Below are 19,782 nucleotides of genomic sequence, written 5' to 3'. Positions count from 1 at the left end.
GCATCGCTATGCCCCAATCACATCCTGCTGTACATCACTGGCTCAAAAAATTTAAACATTTAATTACCCTAACTTGTAAAACACCACAGACGGCTAGCGTATCTCATTATCATTAGTGGTTTAAAGGCCTACTGAAATGACAATTTTTTATTTAAACGGGGATAGCAGATCCATTCTGTGTGTCATACTTGATCATTTCGCGATATTGCCATATTTTTGCTGAAAGGATTTAGTATAGAACGACGACGATAAAGTTCGCAACTTTTGGTCTCTGATAAAAAAAAGCCTTGCCTGTACTGGAAGTAGCATGACGTCACCGGAGGAAGGGCTGCTCACATTTCCCCATTGTTTACACCAGCAGCGAGAGCGATTCGGACCGAGAAAGCGACGATTACCCCATTAATTTGAGCGAGGATGAAAGATTTGTGGATGAGGAACGTGAAAGTGAAGGACTAGTGTGCAGTGCAGGATGTATCTTTTTTCGCTCTGACCGTAACTTAGGTACAAGCTGGCTCATTGGATTCCACACTCTCTCCTTTTTCTATTGTGGATCACGGATTTGTATTTTAAACCACCTCGGATACTATATCCTCTTGAAAATGAGAGTCGAGAACGCAAAATGGACATTCACAGTGACTTTTATCTCCACGACAATCCATCGGTGAAGCACTTTAGCTACTGAGCTAACGTGATAGCATCGGGCTTAACTGCAGATAGAAACAAAACAAATACGCCCCTGACTGGAAGGATAGACAGAAGATCAACAATACTACCAAACTCTGGACATGTAACTACACGGTTAATGCTTTCCAGCTTGGCGAAGCTTAGCAATGCTGTTGCTAACGATGCCATTGAAGCTAACTTAGCTACGGAACCTCGACAGAGCTATGCTAAAAACATTAGCTATCCACCTACGCCAGCCATCATCTGCTCATCACAACCCGTGCTCACCTGCGTTCCAGCGATCGACGGTACGACGAAGGACTTCACCCGATCACCGATGCGGTCGGCGGCCCGGAGACGGAGGAAGTCAAGGTGAGGTCGTTCGGCTAGCGCGTCTGCTATCCTCAAAGTCCTCCTGGTTGTGTTGCTGTAGTCCGCCGCTAATACACCGATCCCACCTACAACTTTCTTCTTTGCAGTCTCCATTGTTCATTAAACAAATTGCAAAAAATTCACCAACACAGATGTCCAGAATACTGTGGAATTTTGAGATGAAAACAGAGCTTTTTGTATTGGATTCAATGGGCTCCGAATACTTCCGCTTAAACAGTTGACGTCACGCGCAAACGTCATCATATCGAAACGTTTTCCGCCGGAAGTTTGCCGGGAAATTTAAAATTGCACTTTATAAGTCAACCCGGCCGTATTGGCATGTGTTGCAATGTTAAGATTTCATCATTGATATATAAACTATCAAACTGCGTGGTCGGTAGTAGTGGCTTTCAGTAGGCCTTTAAAAGAACTGATTGCATTGTAAGTAGAGATGTGCGATAATGGCTTTTTTGCCGATATCCAATATTGTCCAACTCTTAATTACCAATTCCGATATCAACCGATACCGATAAATACAGTCGTGGAATTAACACATTATTATGCCTAATTTTGTTGTGATGCCCCGCTGGATGCATTAAACAATGTAACAAGGTTTTCCAAAATAAATCAACTCAAGTTATGGAAAAAAATGCCAACATGGCACTGCCATATTTATTATTGAAGTCACAAAGTGCATTATTTTTTTTAACATGCCTCAAAACAGCAGCTTGGAATTTGGGACATACTCTCCCTGAGAGAGCATGAGGAGGTTGAGGTGGGCTGGGTTAGGGGGGGGGGGCGGGGTTGAGGTTTAGTGGGGTAGCGGGGGGTGTATATTGTAGCATCCCAGAAGAGTTAGTGCTGCAAGGGGTTCTGGGTATTTGTTCTGTTGTGTTACGGTGCGGATGTTCTCCCGAAATGTGTTTGTCATTCTTGTTTGGTGTGGGTTCACAGTGTGGCGCATATTTGTAACAGTGTTAAAGTTGTTTATACCTCCACCCTCAGTGTGACCTATATGGCTGTTGACCAAGTATGCCTTGCATTAACTTGTGTGTGTGAAAAGCCGTAGATATTATGTGACTGGGCCAGCACGCAAAGGCAGTGCCTTTAAGGTTTATTGGCGCTCTCTACTTCTCCCTACGTCCGTGTACCACTCCGAACAGCGGCGTTTTAAAAAGTCATACATTTTACTTTTTGAAACCGATACCGATAATTTCCGATATTACATTTTAAAGCATTTATCGGCAGCCCGATATTATCGGACATCTCTATTTGTAAGATATCTGTATTTCCCACAATTGTAAATGAAATTGAATACAAATTGTCGTTGGAGCTTGTGCCCATATAGTACACAAAAAGCAGTCCCAGATAAGCCAGCACCAGTTTGCAGTCATCCTGTTGTTACAGTGATAGAGAGATGGAGCAGGCACCCTTACTTACATACTTTGTATAAAAATGTAAACTGGTCCTAAAGGAATCTTGTTAACCTGCGCTTTCTGAGATGAAGGGTCGGCTTACGGTGTTTCCCATCAACTGCCAAGATACCTGTGGCGGTGGGGGCGTGGCTATGGGCGTGGTCACCATGACATCATCGAGTAATTTGAATAATTTACTACAATGATATGATTTTCTCTAAAAAGGCTCAAAAAATGTATACTTACTAATTAATAACAGTTTTGTTTTAAACGTCCATCCATCCATTTTACAATATAATTACAACACTTTATGTACATATTTGTATACAGATTTGAACAATAAGTTATTCACTGAAATATATTTACTAATTGTGGTTCTTACAAAAAATACATCTTATGAAAATATAAAAGCTAAAATGTCTCTTAAAGCTCTGCCCCTTTAATTAGTGCATACTAAATAATTTAACTTTAGCCTACTACTACAACCATATTATTTACCAGCAACATAAAGTGAAACAGAGGCAGAGGTGTCCTGCCACAGTCAGTAACAAATAAACAGAAAACAGTAGTGGTGGTAGATAGACACAGAGCTTCATCAAACATCTGATCCACTGAACAAAGAGCTCCAAAAATCTTGATCCTACACTTCTCTTTTGTAAAGTAAATCTGAACAGCCGATATATGGGCATCTACATCAACTATGTGATTTGCCTGAGAAGCTGGACAGGACAAAAAAATAAATAAATTAAAAAAAATTTTTTTTGTCGCGGCCTTAATTCTTTTGTGGCAGGCCGCCACAAATAAATGAATGTGTGGGAAACACTGGCTTATCTCTCTTCTGTTTGTGTTTTTTTTGGTCGTGTTTCAAAACAAAACAGTTTTTCTTCAATCTAAACACTGAGACATAAAACCGCTGCTAGCTGGGAATGGGCTCTTAGCCAATCACGGGGAACCTGACAAGGGCTTCGTGATTGATACAGCAGTAATTGGGGCGGGTCCTCCTCGTTGGAGGGCATGTGAATAAACCAGGGCCCTGCTTGGAATAACTGCTGAACGTGTGCGTCGCTGACTGAAATATTTATTTTGTGTTGGATCAATGTTATCGTGATTGAAAAACATTTACATTTGTGGAAAAATTGTAAAGGGAATAATAAAAACTAAAAAAAACATCAAATCAACCAAAAATTCACAACCCCCCCTGCAATACCTCCACGGAACTCTTAGGGGTTGTGGACCCCCTGTTGAAGAGCCATGTGGTAGGTTATATATTCAAATGTTATGTCATGATCCGTTGCCCGGGTCATGGCCTGATTTATTGTGGCTTTTTCCTATGTCTGTCTGTTTCCGTGACCTATCGTCTTTCCTTATGTTTACTTTTGGTTTCCATAGACACTAATTCTCCACACCTGCCCTTGTTTTAGTAATGAGTGTTCCCCACCAGCTGTTTGGTTAATCACTCCGTTTTATATGTTCTAGTCAGCCAGCACAAGTCGCTGAGTCAATGCTCGCTCTTTGCGACATTACGTTTCATCTTGTTTTCACCACCCCTAAGTGTTTTTCCTTATTATAGACTCTGGCTGTTCACCCTTGGTGACTATTTGGGTTTTGGCTCCATGCTTGTTGAGCGTCTTGAGAGTTTTTGTATATTTGTCCTGCCTCAAGGATTTAAAAGACAGACTCCTACCTGCACGCAGCTCCTGCTTGTATTTCTGCATTCGAGAAAACACAACCATCGCAGCCATGCGCCTGAAACCTAACGTGTTAATAGTTAAACTTTGCCAAATAGCTATCATTAGCTGACAAAAAAACATAAATAGTGCAAGGTTGCTCACATATTGCCAACATATACCTGTGGCGATGAGGGCATGGCTAGGGGCGTGGGCAAAGTTGACATTATCATAACATTTGCATAATCACAGTTGATGCATATATTATCTTTAAAAGCCTTAATAAATGTTATACATAGATTTAAAAGCAAATCTGTGTTATTATGAATTAGTACTAACATTGTTTTGCTCTATTTTCCAACTCTTGCCACTTTGACTTATATAATCTTTTTAGTGACTTTTTCTTTAATAAAAACGACTAGCAACAAATCTAGCAGCTTTATCGGAGACTTTACTCGTGTTTAGAGACCTTTTACTTCTGTTGCTCGATGTCTGCGACACACAGATAGAGCTGCAGCGAGCCTGACGTCACACTTGCTTGGCGCTCCTGATCCGGCTGCATTTTCTCTCCTTTAAAGCGGTAACTGTCCTCTTATTATTTGCACATTGCACATTTTGTAAATTGCTATTTGTGAGTATATGTCGGACAAGTAGGGCAGCACGGTGGAAGAGGGGTTAGTGTGTCTGCCTCACAATACGAAGATCCTGAGAAGTCCTGGGTTAAATCCCGGGCTCGGGATCTTTCTGTGTGGAGTTTGCATGTCCTCCCCGTGACTGCGTGGGTTCCCTCCGGGTCCTCCGGCTTCCTCCCACTTCCAAAGACATGCACCTGGGGATAGGTTGATTGACAACACTAAATTGGCCCTAGTGTGAATGTGAGTGTTGTCTGTCTATCTGTGTTGGCCCTGCAATGAGGTGGTGACTTGTCCAGGGTGTACCCTGCCTTCCGCCCGATTGTAGCTGAGATACGCTCCAGCGACCCCGAAAGGATTAAGCGGTAGAAAATGGATGGATGTCGGATATTTTAATGTACAAACCCCGTTTCTTTATGAGTTGGGAAATTGTGTTAGATGTAAATATAAACGGAATACAATGATTTGCAAATCATTTTCAACCCATATTCAGTTGAATATGCTACAAAGACAACATATTTGATGTTCAAACTGATAAAAAAAAAATTTGTGCAAATAATCATTAACTTTAGAATATGTAGGGTAGGGGGTAGCGGGGGGTGTATATTGTAGCATCCCGGAAGAGTTAGTGCTGCAAGGGGTCCTGGGTATTTGTTCTGTTGTGTTTATGTTGTGTTATGGTGCAAATTTTCTCCCGAAATGTGTTTGTCATTCTTGTTTGGTGTGGGTTCACAGTGTGGCGCATATTTGTAACAGTGTTAAAGTTGTTTATACGGCTACCCTCAGTGTGACCTGTATGGCTGTTGACCAAGTATGCCCTGCATTCACTTGTGTGTGTGAAAAGCTGTAGATATTATGTGATTGAGCCGGCACGCAAAGGCAGTGCCTTTAAGGTTTATTGGCGCTTTCTACTTCTCCCTACGTCCGTGTACCATTGCGTACAGCAGCGTTTTAAAAAGTCATACATTTTACTTTTTGAAACCGATACCAATAATTTCCGATATTACATTTTAAAGCATTTATCAGCCGATAATATCGGCAGTCCGATATTATCGGACATCTCTAGTACTAACATTGTTTTGCTCTATTTTCCTACCGTTGCCGCTTTGACTTATATATTGTTTTTAGTGACTATTTCTTTATTAAAAATGACTAGCAACAAATCTAGCAGCTTTATCGGAGACATTACTCGTGTTTAGAGACCCTTTACTTCTGTTGCTCGATGTCTGCGACGCACAGATAGAGCTGTAGCGAGCCTGACGTCACACTTGCTTGGCGCTGCTGATCCGGCTGCATTTTCTCTCCTTTAAAGCGGTAACTGTCCTCTTATTATTTGCACATTGCACATTTTGTAAATTGCTATTCGTGAGTATATGTCGGACAAGTATATGTCGGATATTTTAATGTACGTCTACATCGCAGACACGCTGCCTCCACTCCAAACGATTGTGTGCATCAAAGTAGTTTTCCGCTGGCCAAATTTTTAGTGCATTACTCGGCGGTAGTGCACAAATAATATACTATACTTTTTACTGTATATCCATTCATACAATATAAAACCCCTCATTTTTAAGGTGTGGCGGCTTTTTTTGTGTAAACCCTACAATGTGCCTGTGCGTGTGTTCTGGAGGGCGTAGCTTACATGATCGGAGCTGAAAGTGGGCAAGATTTAATGAAGTACGTTTGAAAGTCGCGTAAGCGTTGCAAATATCCCCTTTAAACCTGCGTGTCCACTCTTCTGCCCTGGCACAGCAGCAGTGAGCAACACGCACATCATTTGCCTTGCAGCACTCTGTAAAACAACAAGGCTTGCCCGTGGCAACAGCAAAAAAAACACTTTCTCTAACACTGTTTGCTCCATTCAAAACAGCACAGCCCCCTGCGGAGCGCGCTGTGACTGTTTTGTGACTATAACTCCAATATCGCCATCAAAAGAGTGCATTGGCAGCCTACAGCACAGTTAACACCTACGAGTCATCTTCCATAAAACCACATGGGCCTTTGTCCTAAACATTTATTTTCCTCCATCCATTTTCTATCAGTAGGGTCACAGGTACGCTGGAGTCTGTTCTATTCTATTCTCCAGCCATCGCAAACAGTCATTCACACTTATATTCATTGACAATTTAGAGTCTTCAGTTAACTTAATATTTTTGGAATGTGGGATGAACCCACACAGAGCGGCCCAAATAGACACTCGAACTCAGATCTTCTCACTGTGCAGTCTACGTGCCAACCACCAGGCCAGAAAAGTTAGACTTTATGATTCTGATAATATTCAGTTATTGCTGTATGTGCTTGTGCAAACTATCATCTTCTGCTCCTGAACTGCTCGCGCATAAAAAGGGTGAAAATATGGCTAAGCATGCATCCCCTACTATGTTGCTTGTGCTCTTATTTTATTTTATTTTTATTTTTTATTTTTTTTTGTGTGTGTCATTGCCTGGAATAAATGAAATGAAAAAATAAAATACAATTCCCAGTAATCTGTTTTTTAAGCCACATGCATTGACTTGTGTATGGATTATCTTGTTCATTCAGGTCATTGTGTTCTCAAAGCATTCAATCAATCGCTACCGGACGGTTCAGTTTGTCTTAGAAGACGTTTCGCCTCTCATCCAAGTAGCCTTCCCTAGTTAGATTAAATTGAAATTGCTCCCACAGCTTGAAAAAACAGCCACTGAAACTTTCCGGTGTTAAGTCCAATTACCACCCAATTTGGTACGCACCTTGTGGGGCCTCAGAGTATCCATGGCGTCTTAAATCCAACAATTTAAATTTGAAGCCTTAAAATGTCTAAAATTCTCCTAAAACCTTATAAAAGTTCTTAAATATAATTTGGAAAGGTCCTACAAATCTATTTATGTCACCTTTATTTAAAACATGCATAATCTTCAGTAGAGATGTCCGATAAATGCTTTAAAATGTAATATCGGAAATTATCGGTATCGGTTTCAATATAATCGGTATTGGTTTCAAAAAGTAAAATTTAGGACTTTTTAAAACGCCGCTGTGTACACGGACGTAGAGAGAAGTATAGAGCGTCAATAAACCTTAAAGGCACTTCCTTTGCGTGCCGGCCCAGTCACATAATATCTACGGCTTTTCACACACACAAGTGAATGCATGCATACTTGGTCAACAGCCATACAGGTCACACTGAGGGTAGCCGTATAAACAACTTTAACACTGTTACAAATATGCGCCACACTGTGAACCCACACCAAACAAGAATGACAAACATTTTGGGAGAACATCCGCACTGTAACACAACATAAACACAACAGAACAAATACCCAGAACCCCTTGCAGCACTAACTCTTCCGGGACGCTACAATATACACCCCAATCTCTCTCAGGGAGAGCATGTCCCAAATTCCAAGCTGCTGTTTTGAGGCATGTTAAAAAAAAATAATGCACTTTGTGACTTCAATAATAAATATGTCAGTGCCATGTTGGCATTTTTTTCCATAACTTGAGTTGATTTATTTTGGAAAACCTTGTTACATTGTTTAATGCATCCAGCGGGGCATCACAACAAAATTAGGCATAATAATGTGTTAATTCCACGACTGTATATATCGGTATCGGTTGATATCGGAATCGGTAACTAAGAGTTGGACAATATTGGATATTGGCAAAAAAGCCATTATCGGACATCTCTAATCTTCACTCTTGTTTTTAAATGTTTTGGATTTTCGGGACGCTATAACGGAACTACAAAACGGAACTCTAGTAGGCTATCTGTTCTGCCCGGTCAGAATTAATCGCGGACCAACAACTAGTTTGCTTTGTGTTGTTACAGCTTAACATTGTAGCGGACAAAACTTAGCGAAAGCCCACAGCAAAGCCAAATGACTTTCATAAGATGGGTTAGTGCAATTTCAACGTTTTGGGGCTCGAGAACGATCAGTTTAATGCATGATTGAAGCCGGATGGAAACGTTTAAAGTGCTTAGGACCAAGATTTGGAGCCATCGAGGAGGGAAGCGTTTGTAAACATTGCGGTTAAAGCGAAAGTCAAAAATCCGTGATAAGTCTGTGTCAAAAACTGCTGCAACGCCACAAACACTTGCACAATTTTACAAGAATAAACTCCCATTTCCTTAAGAAATATTGGTTAAAAATGAAAATGTCCTCGAAACGGGGGCTGGACTGAATTACCGTAAATTCCGGACTATAAGTTGCTACTTTTTCCTGTGCTTTGAACCTTGCGTCTTATAAAACGGTGCAGCTAATTTATGGATTTAAATGTCCATAACGTTTTGTGTTAAACAGTTTTCATTAAAACGAAGTAGAAACACTGGAATGGTGTGTTATTGCTTCTGCTATCGCGTCAGGTTTTAGACGGGTTTGCCCACTGCAGGTGCTGCATGTTGAAAATATACTTCCTGTTTTAATGCCTTGAACTGGAAGTAAAACCGTCCATAGCGCTACTACTCGAAAGGATTCTTCATTCATCACTCCAAGCAACGTTTGCAAGTTTTACTATTTGACTAAAGCAATTCATACTTACTAAACCGTCCCATGTGTGATGTCTTTAGGAGTATGTCAAGCATATTTGTTAGAGATGTCCGATAATGGCTTTTTTGCCGATATTGTCCAACTCTTAATTACCGATTCCGATATCAACCGATACCGATATATACAGTCGTGGAGTTAACACATTATTATGCCTAATTTTGTTGTGATGCCCCGCTGGATGCATTAAACAATGTAACAAGGTTTTCCAAAATAAATCAACTCAAGTTATGGAAAAAAAAGTGCATAATTTTTTTTAACATGCCTCAAAACAGCAGCTTGGAATTTGGGACATGCTCTCCCTGAGAGAGCATGAGGAAGTTGAGGGGGGGTGGGGTTGAGGTGGGGGGTGTAGGGGGTAGCGGGGGGTGTATATTGTAGCGTCCCGGAAGAGTTAGTGCTGCAAGGGCTTCTGGGTATTTGTTCTGTTGTGTTTATGTTGTGTTACAGTGCGGATGTTCTCCCGAAATGTGTTTGTCATTCTTGTTTGGTGTGGGTTCAAAGTGTGGCGCATATTTGTAACAGTGTTAAAGTTGTTTATACGGTCACCCTCAGTGTTACCTGTGTGGCTGTTGATCAAGTGTGAATTGCATTCACTTGTGTGTGTGAAAAGCCGTAGATATTATGTGATTGGGACGGCACGCAAAGGCAGTGCCTTTAAGGTTTATTGGCGCTCTGTACTTCTCCCTACGTCCGTGTACACAGCGGCGTTTTAAAAAGTCATGAATTGTATTTTTTGAAACGGATACCGATAATTTCCGATATTACATTTTAAAGCATTTATCGGCCGATAATATCGGCAGTCCGATATTATCGGACATCTCCAATATTTGTACGTGCTGTCGTAATGTAATAAAGCTAGCATCGTAAGCATTAGCTAATATGCTAACACGTCTACGAGTGTCTGTGACTGTTACTAACTTACTTTCGCATTCTTTTCGTATTTTTTCAATTTTGTAAATTCACCAAAACGTCACCGTGGAGTTATTGACTTCTGTTTTGTTTTAACGGGCGTGTTTCAAACACCATTTGGCAACAATTAAGGTATGTAAATAAAAATGTACACAATATTTCTGTGTAAATAACTAATTTCAAAACATATCTGCGGCTTATAGTCTGGTGCGGCTAATATATAAAATGTTTTGTTTTTTTTATTCGGAAATTTTGTGGTGCGGCTTATATACCCGTTGCGCTCTATAGTCCGAAATTATGGTAATTGTCCGTAAGTAATTGAGCATGTGTCTAATGACTACCAAACAGTGAGGGTATCTGATTTACCTGTATGCCTTTTGGCCACAACCCACATGGAGGGCCAAATATATAATTTACAATCATTTGAAAATAAGGATGACATCAAGATGTTGATACTTACCAGTAAAAATTGATTTTAAAAATCAAGAGTTCTATCTGTGTAAAGTTGTATGAAAACAGTTTGAAATATCACAATCCATTGAAGGATGGTGCCTATGTGACTGACATGTGCTTCATAGCTTGTGTAATGTAATCCAATTACCTTTACTGTAGCGAAGCAGGGTGTGATGGTTGTTGTTTGAGCTAGAAAATAGAACTTGCTAGTAAGAATTCTGTTCCACGCGCAGTGGCTCTGATTTATGGTGTGCCAGACCTTTGCTTCCATATGGGGGGAGGCTCATGGGGGAAATAGAGATTTCCAACCTCACAGTAATTGAATGAGAAGTATACAGCGCAGACGTTTGTGACAAAAATTCACAAAAACTCCACGCTTAAACGGAATCATCGCCATGTTTTGATCATTTTACTTTAAAATGATTCTGTAATGATCTGAGCGGACAGGCGTCGAGCAACATGTACTTTGTAATTGGTGGCTGGCCCTGCTGTGAGCTGACACTGTGCTCTGGCCTTTACCGCCCCTGCTATCTGCTCGTTGTCTCAGAGGGTCTCACACTGCGGTGCTCACTTCATTATGTGACCACGCTTGAGTTACTTTCAATGTGAAATGCCAAAGTGGCAAAGAGATAAAAGTTCCCTGTTGAGGTAAAAATAAACTTTTGACATCTTCCAGTCAAACGGCATCCACAGAGGCTGAGGTTACACATCAAAGCTACCTTTCATTACTCAAAGCCAAATTAGCTTTTTCCATTGTCGTAGTTTGTTGTTGCATTGTAAGATACGGTGCGCCACATGATTTATTCATTATGCATGCTAGTCATCTGGGAGGAGAAGAGATTTGCTCCAATTTGCGATTCAGATTGCCTCCCCTTTGAAACGCCGCTTGAAACGTTGTGTTTGCTCGACACATGTTCAGCATGGCTTCAAAACAACACAGTGGTGTTTAGGTTTGAGAGTGTTAACACGTTTTTTTTCCATCTAGGTCCAGGGTCTGGAGTGGATGGTGTCGCTGTACAACAACAACTTGAACGGCATCCTGGCTGATGAGATGGGGCTCGGCAAGACCATCCAAACCATCGCCCTTATCACCTACCTGATGGAGCACAAGAGGCTCAACGGCCCTTATCTCATCATCGTCCCTCTCTCGTCAGTACCTCTTTAGCTGGCTTTTGTTGCGCAGCGTTGTGAAATGACTAAATTTGTTTGTTTGTAAAGGTAAGTGATGTGAACAATGTTTCGCACAAGACAAGATTAGACGCTTAACTGGGGTGTGAAGCTTTAGGCCCATAACGATTCGATTTGTTTTTGATTATTAATTTAACACCATTCTCAATTCAAATCAAGCTTCCTCACCACCAGTTGCCGTAGCAAATGCCAAAGTGAAGCCCGTAAGATCCGAACAAAAGATTCAATCTCACTCGCTAGCATTAGCTTATAGCTAGTGATTGTTTATGTGGTATAATAATTATAATGACTTTTTTTTGAACGGGTTATAGGTTAGAATAGCTCCTTCTGGTTGCATAACTTAAAACACTGATTCTTATTTAAAACATATATATATATATATATATATATATATATATATATATATATATATATATATATATATATATATATATATATATATATATATATATGTATATATATATATATATATATATATATACATATATATATATATATATATATATGTATATATATATATATATATATATATATATATATATATATATATATATATATACACTACCGTTCAAAAGTTTGGGGTCACATTAAAATGTCCTTATTTTTCAATTAAGATAATTTTAAACTAGTCTTAACTTTAAAGAAGTACACTCTATGCATTGCTAATATGGTAAATGACTATTCTAGCTGCAAATGTCTGGTTTTTGGTGCAATATCTACATAGGTGTATAGAGGCCCATTTCCAGCAACTATCACTCCAGTGTTCTAATGGTACAATGTGTTTGCTCATTGGCTCAGAAGGCTAATTGATGATTAGAAAACCCTTGTGCAATCATGTTCACACATCTGAAAACAGTTTAGCTCGTTACAGAAGCTACAAAACGGACCTTCCTTTGAGCAGATTGAGTTTCTGGAGCATCACATTTGTGGGGTCAATTAAACGCTCAAAATGGCCTGAAAAAGAGAACTTTCATCTGAAACGCGACAGTCTATTCTTGTTCTTAGAAATGAAGGCTATTCCACAAAATTGTTTGGGTGACCCCAAACTTTTGAACGGTAGTGTGTGTGTGTATATATATATATATATATATATATATATATATATATATATATATATATATATATATATATATATATATATATATATATATATATATATATATATATATATATATATATTATCGTATATTACCAAATAGTAGCCCGGGCGTTTATTTCAAAAAATCGATTTTGGAGACAGGCGTTTAAAAGAAGCAGGCGGTTATTTGCACAAGGCTTTTATTTATCCTTGCACCGGCCTGCACCACGCCATTATTTGGTTACAATGGTTACTGTCCAGTATTTTTTTTTCGTACAAAAAACTTTAAATGTAAAAGCTATTGTAAACATACAAACAAAAAAACAAGAGATCAACATGACGTAGGCTATCAAAAGACAAGAGATCAACAAGACCTCAACATGGCAGTAGTGCAACAATTGTCAAATAGAATACCAATACTAAAAATAAATAAACTTTTTAAATAAAGCAGCCTAAATAAAATTATGGTACCAAGTACTCAAGTATAAACCCCACCATCAAAACAGAACAATAATACTGTCACCTAAATAAAATAAAGGCTATAGTACTCCAAGTTTTAAAGAAAGCAGCATACAGGAAAAATGAAATTATGGTACCAAGTACTCTATAAAATCATCAAAACAATAATACTGCAGCAAACGCAACCACAGTAGCATTTTAATCTAAATTATGCAAATAACAGCCCATGGGCGGCTATTTGGACATAGGCGGTTATTAGGAAGAGGCGGTTAATTCACAAAATGGGGTCAGACGGCTATTAGGACATGGGCGGTTATTTGCCCAAGGGCGTTTATTTGGTAATATACGGTATATATATATATTTACATGTGTGTGTGTATATACATACAGTATATGATATTATATTGCATATACAGTACAAGCCGAAAGTTTGGACACACCTTCTCATTCAATGCGTTTTCTTTAGTTTCATGACTATTTACATTGTAGATTGTCACTGAAGGCATCAAAACTATGAATGAACACATGTGGAGTTTTGTACAGTTGTGGTCAAAAGTTGACATACACTTGTAAAGAACATAATGTCATGGCTGTTTTGAGGTTTCAATAATTTCTACAACTCTTTTATTTTTTTTGTGATAGAGTGATTGGAGCACATACTTGTTGGTCACAAAAAACATCCATGAAGTTTGGTTCTTTTATGAATTTATTATGGGTCTACTGAACATGGGAGCAAATGTGCTGGGTCAAAAGTATACATACAGCAATGTTAATATTTGCTTACATGTCTCTTGGCAAGTTTCACTGCAATAAGGCGCTTTTGGTAGCCATCCACAAGCTTCTGGTTGAATTTTTGACCACTCCTCTTGACAAAATTGGTGCAGTTCAGCTAAATTTGTTGGTTTTGTGACATGGACTTGTTTCTTCAGCATTGTCCACACGTTTAAGTCAGGACTTTGGGAAGGCCATTCTAAAACCTTCATTCTAGCCTGATTTAGCCATTCTTTTACCACTTTTGACGTGTGTTTGCGGTCATTGTCCTGTTGGAACACCCAACTGCGCCCAAGACCCAACCTCCGGGTTGATGATTTTAGGTTGTCCTGAAGAACTTGGAGGTAATCCTCCTTTTTCATTGTCCCATTTACTCTCTGTAAAGCACCAGTTCCATTGGCAGCAAAACAGTCCCAGAGCATAATACTACCACCACCATGCTTGACGGTAGGTGTGGTTTTCCGGGGATTAATGGCCTCACCTTTTCTCCTCCAAAAATATTGTTTGGTATTGTGGTCAAACAGCTCAATTTTAGTTTCATCTGACATCAGATGGACAAAGATAAGACCTTCTGGAGGAAGGTTCTGTGGTTAGATGAAACACAAATTGAGCTGTTTGGCCACAATACCCAAAAAGTTAAACATTTGTTGTGGCAGTGCTTCTTGAGCAAAGTAGACTGGGAAGCTCATATTACAAATACATTATTTCTGTCAGCTTTTTAAATCCGTTTTTTACGTACCGTTGCGTCCAGTAGCATATTACATACATACAGTTTATATTTTTATCTTTTTCAAGTGCATTGTTGACTTGATGGAATCACACAAATTGCAACTCGCCATGCCGCTGTCAAGAACGCGCGTTGCCCCGGGTGATGCCGAGGCTTGAGTCAAACGGACCCGATAGTTGGCAATACTACTGAGGATTCTTTTTTCATAGAGAGCAAAATCCGGGGGAAAACAGGATCAGCAAGACGCCGGAAAATATGTGATTTCTCGCCAAAAAGAAGCAGGTATGCTTCACATACTCCTCGTACTGGAGTTTGTGTCAAGTGAGCGCGGCTCCTACCCCGCCTCACTGTGCGTGGAGGAGGCGGGACAGCACCCCTGCGCCAAGACATACTATATTACATATATGGGTATGGCAGTATTGTCTCAAATACACACCTCTTTTTAAAATAATGCCGGTATACTGCCAATCCCTAGGTTAAAAGTTAAAGTACCAATGATAGTCACACACACACTACGTGTGGTGAAATTAACCTCTGCATTTGACCCGTCCCCTTGTTCCACCCCCTGGGAGGTGAGGGGAGCAGTGAGCAGCAGCGGTGGCTGCGCTCGGGAATCATTTTGGTGATTTAACACCCAATTCCAACCCTTGACGCTGAGTGCCAAGCAGGGAGGTAATAGCTCCCATTTTTATAGTCTTTGGTACAAGCTTAGTCACAGAACCAATTGACCGTTATGCAAAAATAAAACAGCAAAGTTATTGAAGCACAAAAATGAAGTCTCCAAACTATTTAATGATGTTCTAACAACAATGTTTATCCCTAGAGCTGTTTATGAGCACCGACTTTTTAAGTTGCAGTTAATTTCATGATGTCATGAAGAAAAAAACGCCTTCCTCATGGATATACTGTACTGCCTCCGACCCGCTCCCAGCTAATTAAGCAACAAAGATGAGGAAACATCTACCTTTTTCCTCACTTGTTTGCTCCACTTTTGAGAGACGAGGCCCTCAAATGCTTGCTTTTGAAGTTCTGTCTTTGCTACAAATATTAAAATTGCTGCTTTTCAATCATGATGTGGAAAAAAACCCTCTTTCCTCACGGGCATTGTATCTCCTCCGATCAGCCTCTAGCTGGATGAGCCAGCCCTTTGCCACGCCTACCATTTTGTAAAATACAGGCTTCGCTACACATCTGTGGAAGTCGCTTCCTAGCAGCTCCACTGTAGACGCGGCACAAGAGCCAAGCGTGCAGGTTTAACAAAGTTTTAATGTTTTTTCCACAAGATCTTTCAAAAATGTCTTTCAGCATGTCGTGACGTTGCCGTCACTCCCCATCCCCTCTCTTGCTCTGCTCCCGGCCGCTTACTGTTAAAGACAACAGATGATTAGATTAACACGTACCACCTGTGAAATCTAATCACCTGCCAGCTGTGTCTCGCCGTCAGCACATGCCCGCTGGTGCTCGTCCTCAGTTCCATGGACAACGGCTGTGACTTTTCCTCCTACAGGCAGCGCTGACTATACTTTCCCTCCACAACATCTTAAAATTAAAGCTCATTTACAAATGTAGAAGTTGTAAGTTTGATCGTTGTCGTTGTTAAGAGAATAGACCGGTTAGCTTATTAGCCTTTGGCAAGCAGGATGTTGGTAAAATGTGAGTGTAATGTTAGCATGTTGCTCACACAGCTATGCTGGTGTTGCTAACGTTTGTGTATTGACGTCACTCTCTTTATTGTTTGGTTGTTGGATGTGATATATGGCATCTATTATGTTGGACAAGGGGAGAGTTACTGTTTATGTAAAAAGTGCACAATAGTGCTTCTTGGAGACACACACTCTGTCTGGACAAATACAGCTCATTAATAATGAAGGTACAGACCCACAAAACGGCATCTAACTAAACTCTGACTCCAGCATCAAGGCTAGATTTGGTACATTTTGAAACGATTGAAAAGGATGGGACCTTAAAGGCCTACTGAAATGAATTTTTTTCATTTAAACGGGGATAGCAGATCCATTGTATGTGTCATACTTGATCATTTCGCGATATTGCCATATTTTTGCTGAAAGGATTTAGTATAGAACAACGACGATAAAGTTCGCAACTTTTGGTCGCTGATGAAAAAAAGCCTTGCCTGTACCGGAAGTAGCGTAACGTCACAGGAGGAAGGATTCCTCACAATTCCCCGTTGTTTACGATGGAGCGAGAGAGATTCGGACCGAGAAAGCGACGATTACCCCATTAATTTGAGCGAGGATGAAAGATTCGTGGATGAGGAACGTTAGAGTGAAGGACTTGAGAGGCAGTGCAGGGTGTATCTTTTTTCACTATGACCGTAACTTAGGTACAAGGTCTCATTGGATTCCACACACTCTCCTTTTTCTATTGTGGATCACGGATTTGTATTTTAAACCACCTCAAATACTATATCCTCTTGAAAATGAGAGTCGAGAACACGAAATGGACATTCACAGTGACTTTTATCTCCACGACAATACATCGTTGACGCACTTTAGCTACGGAGCTAACGCTATAGCATCGGTCTCAAATGCAGATAGAAACAAAATTTTAAAAAACCCCTGACTGGAAGGATAGACAGAAGATCAACAATACTATTAAACCATGAACATGTAAATACACGGTTAATAATTTCCAGCTTGGCGAAGCTTAACAATTGAAGCTAACTACGGAGCGGCGGCGTTGTAGCTTTCGACGACACTCCGGCCGCCATCAGAGTCGGCAAGAAACATATATTTCCCCAAAGTTACGTACGTGACATACACATAGCAACACGCACGTACGGGCAAGCGATCAAATGTTTGGAAGCCAAAGCTGTACTCACGGTAGCGCGTCTGCTATCCAGCTCAAACACAACACAACCTCCTGATTGTGTTGCTGTAGTCCGCCGCTAAGACACCGATCGCACCTACAACTTTCTTCTTTGCAGTCTCCATTGTCCATTAAACAAATTGCAAAAGATTCACCAACACAGATGTCCAGAATACTGTGGAATTGTTCGATGAAAACAGCAGTTTGTATGGTGACACATTGGAATACTTCCGTTGCCTTCGTGACGTCACGCGCATTCGTCATCATACATAGACGTTTCCAACCGGAAGTTTAGCGGGAAATTTAAAATTGCACTTTATAAGTTAACCCGGCCGTATTGGCATGTGTTGCAATGTTAAGATTTCATCATTGATATATAAACTATCAGACTGCGTGGTCGGTAGTAGTGGCTTTCAGTAGGCCTTTAATATAGATAGATTTCAATGAATTGGTTGCTTCCATACAAACGACACAATGTCAATATGTAATGTAAATATATTTAATGTCACAAGACAAAACTCATTTCTTCTTTCCTCCTTTTTTTACAATGTTGTTCTTCAACATGAAATCCAATTGTGGATGATAGATACTTTGTCACTTCAAGTAGTAAAAATTAAAGATAAGCAACAGCCGCTGTGTTATGAGATCGGCGAGCAGATACTTCAAAACATGCGCCGCACACATTGATATTCGACTCGCAGCATCCCTCCGAGCAGAAGGAAGACAGCAGGAAGTCGGCATGAAAATCTTAGTTAAGGTTAAGTCCCTGATGATGAAACGAATGAAGCGATTAGCCGTCACAGTTCGGTGTTTTGTGTAAAATAAACATTGGCACCTCTTTAGCCATTCATTTGACGCAATTTAACTTGCAAAAAACAACCCGCCGGCTCTCTTGTAAGACCATCAAGAGGCCACCTCCTGTTTATGACGCATGCTTCAGTGTGCATTTAATTAGCATGCAATATAAACGGTAGAGGGGTGTCTTCTGGCTTATGTGCCCCAGCCTTTCTTTCTTGAGCTCTCACCGTCGGTCCTGAAAAGCAAGAGCTTGATTCTCTTGTAGAACTCACATAATTGACATGCTTTTGCTCTTATTTCATTTCATTAGTGGCGCTGAACGAGAGTGCACATTTTTCTTCTCATAATTGTTTTTACAGGGATCATTTAAGCTTATGAGTAATATTTTAAAGGTCTCATATTATAGTATTTCTCTGCAATTTGACATAAGTGTCAACGGTACCACAATAGTGTATTTGAGGTGTGTTGTCCACAATGTAGTATTCAGACAAAGTCAACTTGGAACACACTGTTTTGTGTTGAGTTAAGTTAAGTTAAAGTACCTATGATTGTCACACACACACTAGGTGTGGTGAAATTTATCCTCTGCATTTGACCCATCCCCTTGATCACCCCCTGGGAGGTGAGAGCAGTGAGCAGCAGCGGTGGCCGCGCCCGGGAATAATTTTTGGTGATTTAACCCCCAAATTCCAACCCTTGATGCTGAGTGCCAAGCAGGGAGGTAATGGGTCCCATTTTTATAGTCTTTGGTATGACTTGGCCGGTATTTGAACTCACGACCTACCGATCTCAGGGCGGACACTCTGACCACTAGGCCACTGAGTAGGTGAGCAATATGGTGGACTTTATCCACTTTTTACATGCACAGTGTTACCTTGTTTTTTGTGGTGAATGCAAAACATCCGGTCTTACTCACCAGCAATTGCTTGGTTTTAAATGACGTCACATCCGGCTCACGCCCTGCTCATTAAATATGCGTGGTGGTCAATGGGTACAAAGCGCCATTTAGCCTTTCTCAAAGAAAAATGCCCTGTGCTTGCGTTGTTTTCGGCTGTACCAACTGTTTAAAATCGCAAAAAGATCAACGTTTCTTCAGAGTTCCTTGAGAGGTAATCAAGAAGAGCGGAAGAGTGCATGATTTTACAAAACGACGATGAAAAAAGTAGCACGGAAGAATGCACAAGTTTGCAGTGATCACTTCGTTGAAGGTTTGTTTGATATACAGTACAGGCCAACAGTTTGGACACACCATCTCATTTGATGCGTTTTCTTAAATTGTCACTGAAGGCATCACAACT

General features: G+C 40.3%; 1 protein-coding gene across 2 annotated transcripts in view; it reads left to right on the top strand.

Annotated features, from left to right (window-relative positions):
* smarca2 (SWI/SNF related, matrix associated, actin dependent regulator of chromatin, subfamily a, member 2) overlaps window positions 1-19,782 on the top strand; it is a 141,391-nt gene that overhangs the window by 33,777 nt on the left and 87,832 nt on the right. For both annotated transcript variants that reach the window (XM_062025102.1, XM_062025101.1), the window contains exon 16: window positions 11,620-11,783. In XM_062025102.1, coding sequence (XP_061881086.1) covers window positions 11,620-11,783 — 164 coding nt within the window. The remainder of the gene's footprint in view (window positions 1-11,619; window positions 11,784-19,782) is intronic.

Source organism: Entelurus aequoreus, linkage group LG17 (assembly GCF_033978785.1).
Source record: "Entelurus aequoreus isolate RoL-2023_Sb linkage group LG17, RoL_Eaeq_v1.1, whole genome shotgun sequence".
In the NCBI taxonomy this organism is placed as follows: domain Eukaryota; kingdom Metazoa; phylum Chordata; class Actinopteri; order Syngnathiformes; family Syngnathidae; genus Entelurus; species Entelurus aequoreus.
The sequence above is the reverse complement of the archived record's forward strand: the minus strand, read 5'-3'. Positions and strand labels throughout refer to the sequence as shown.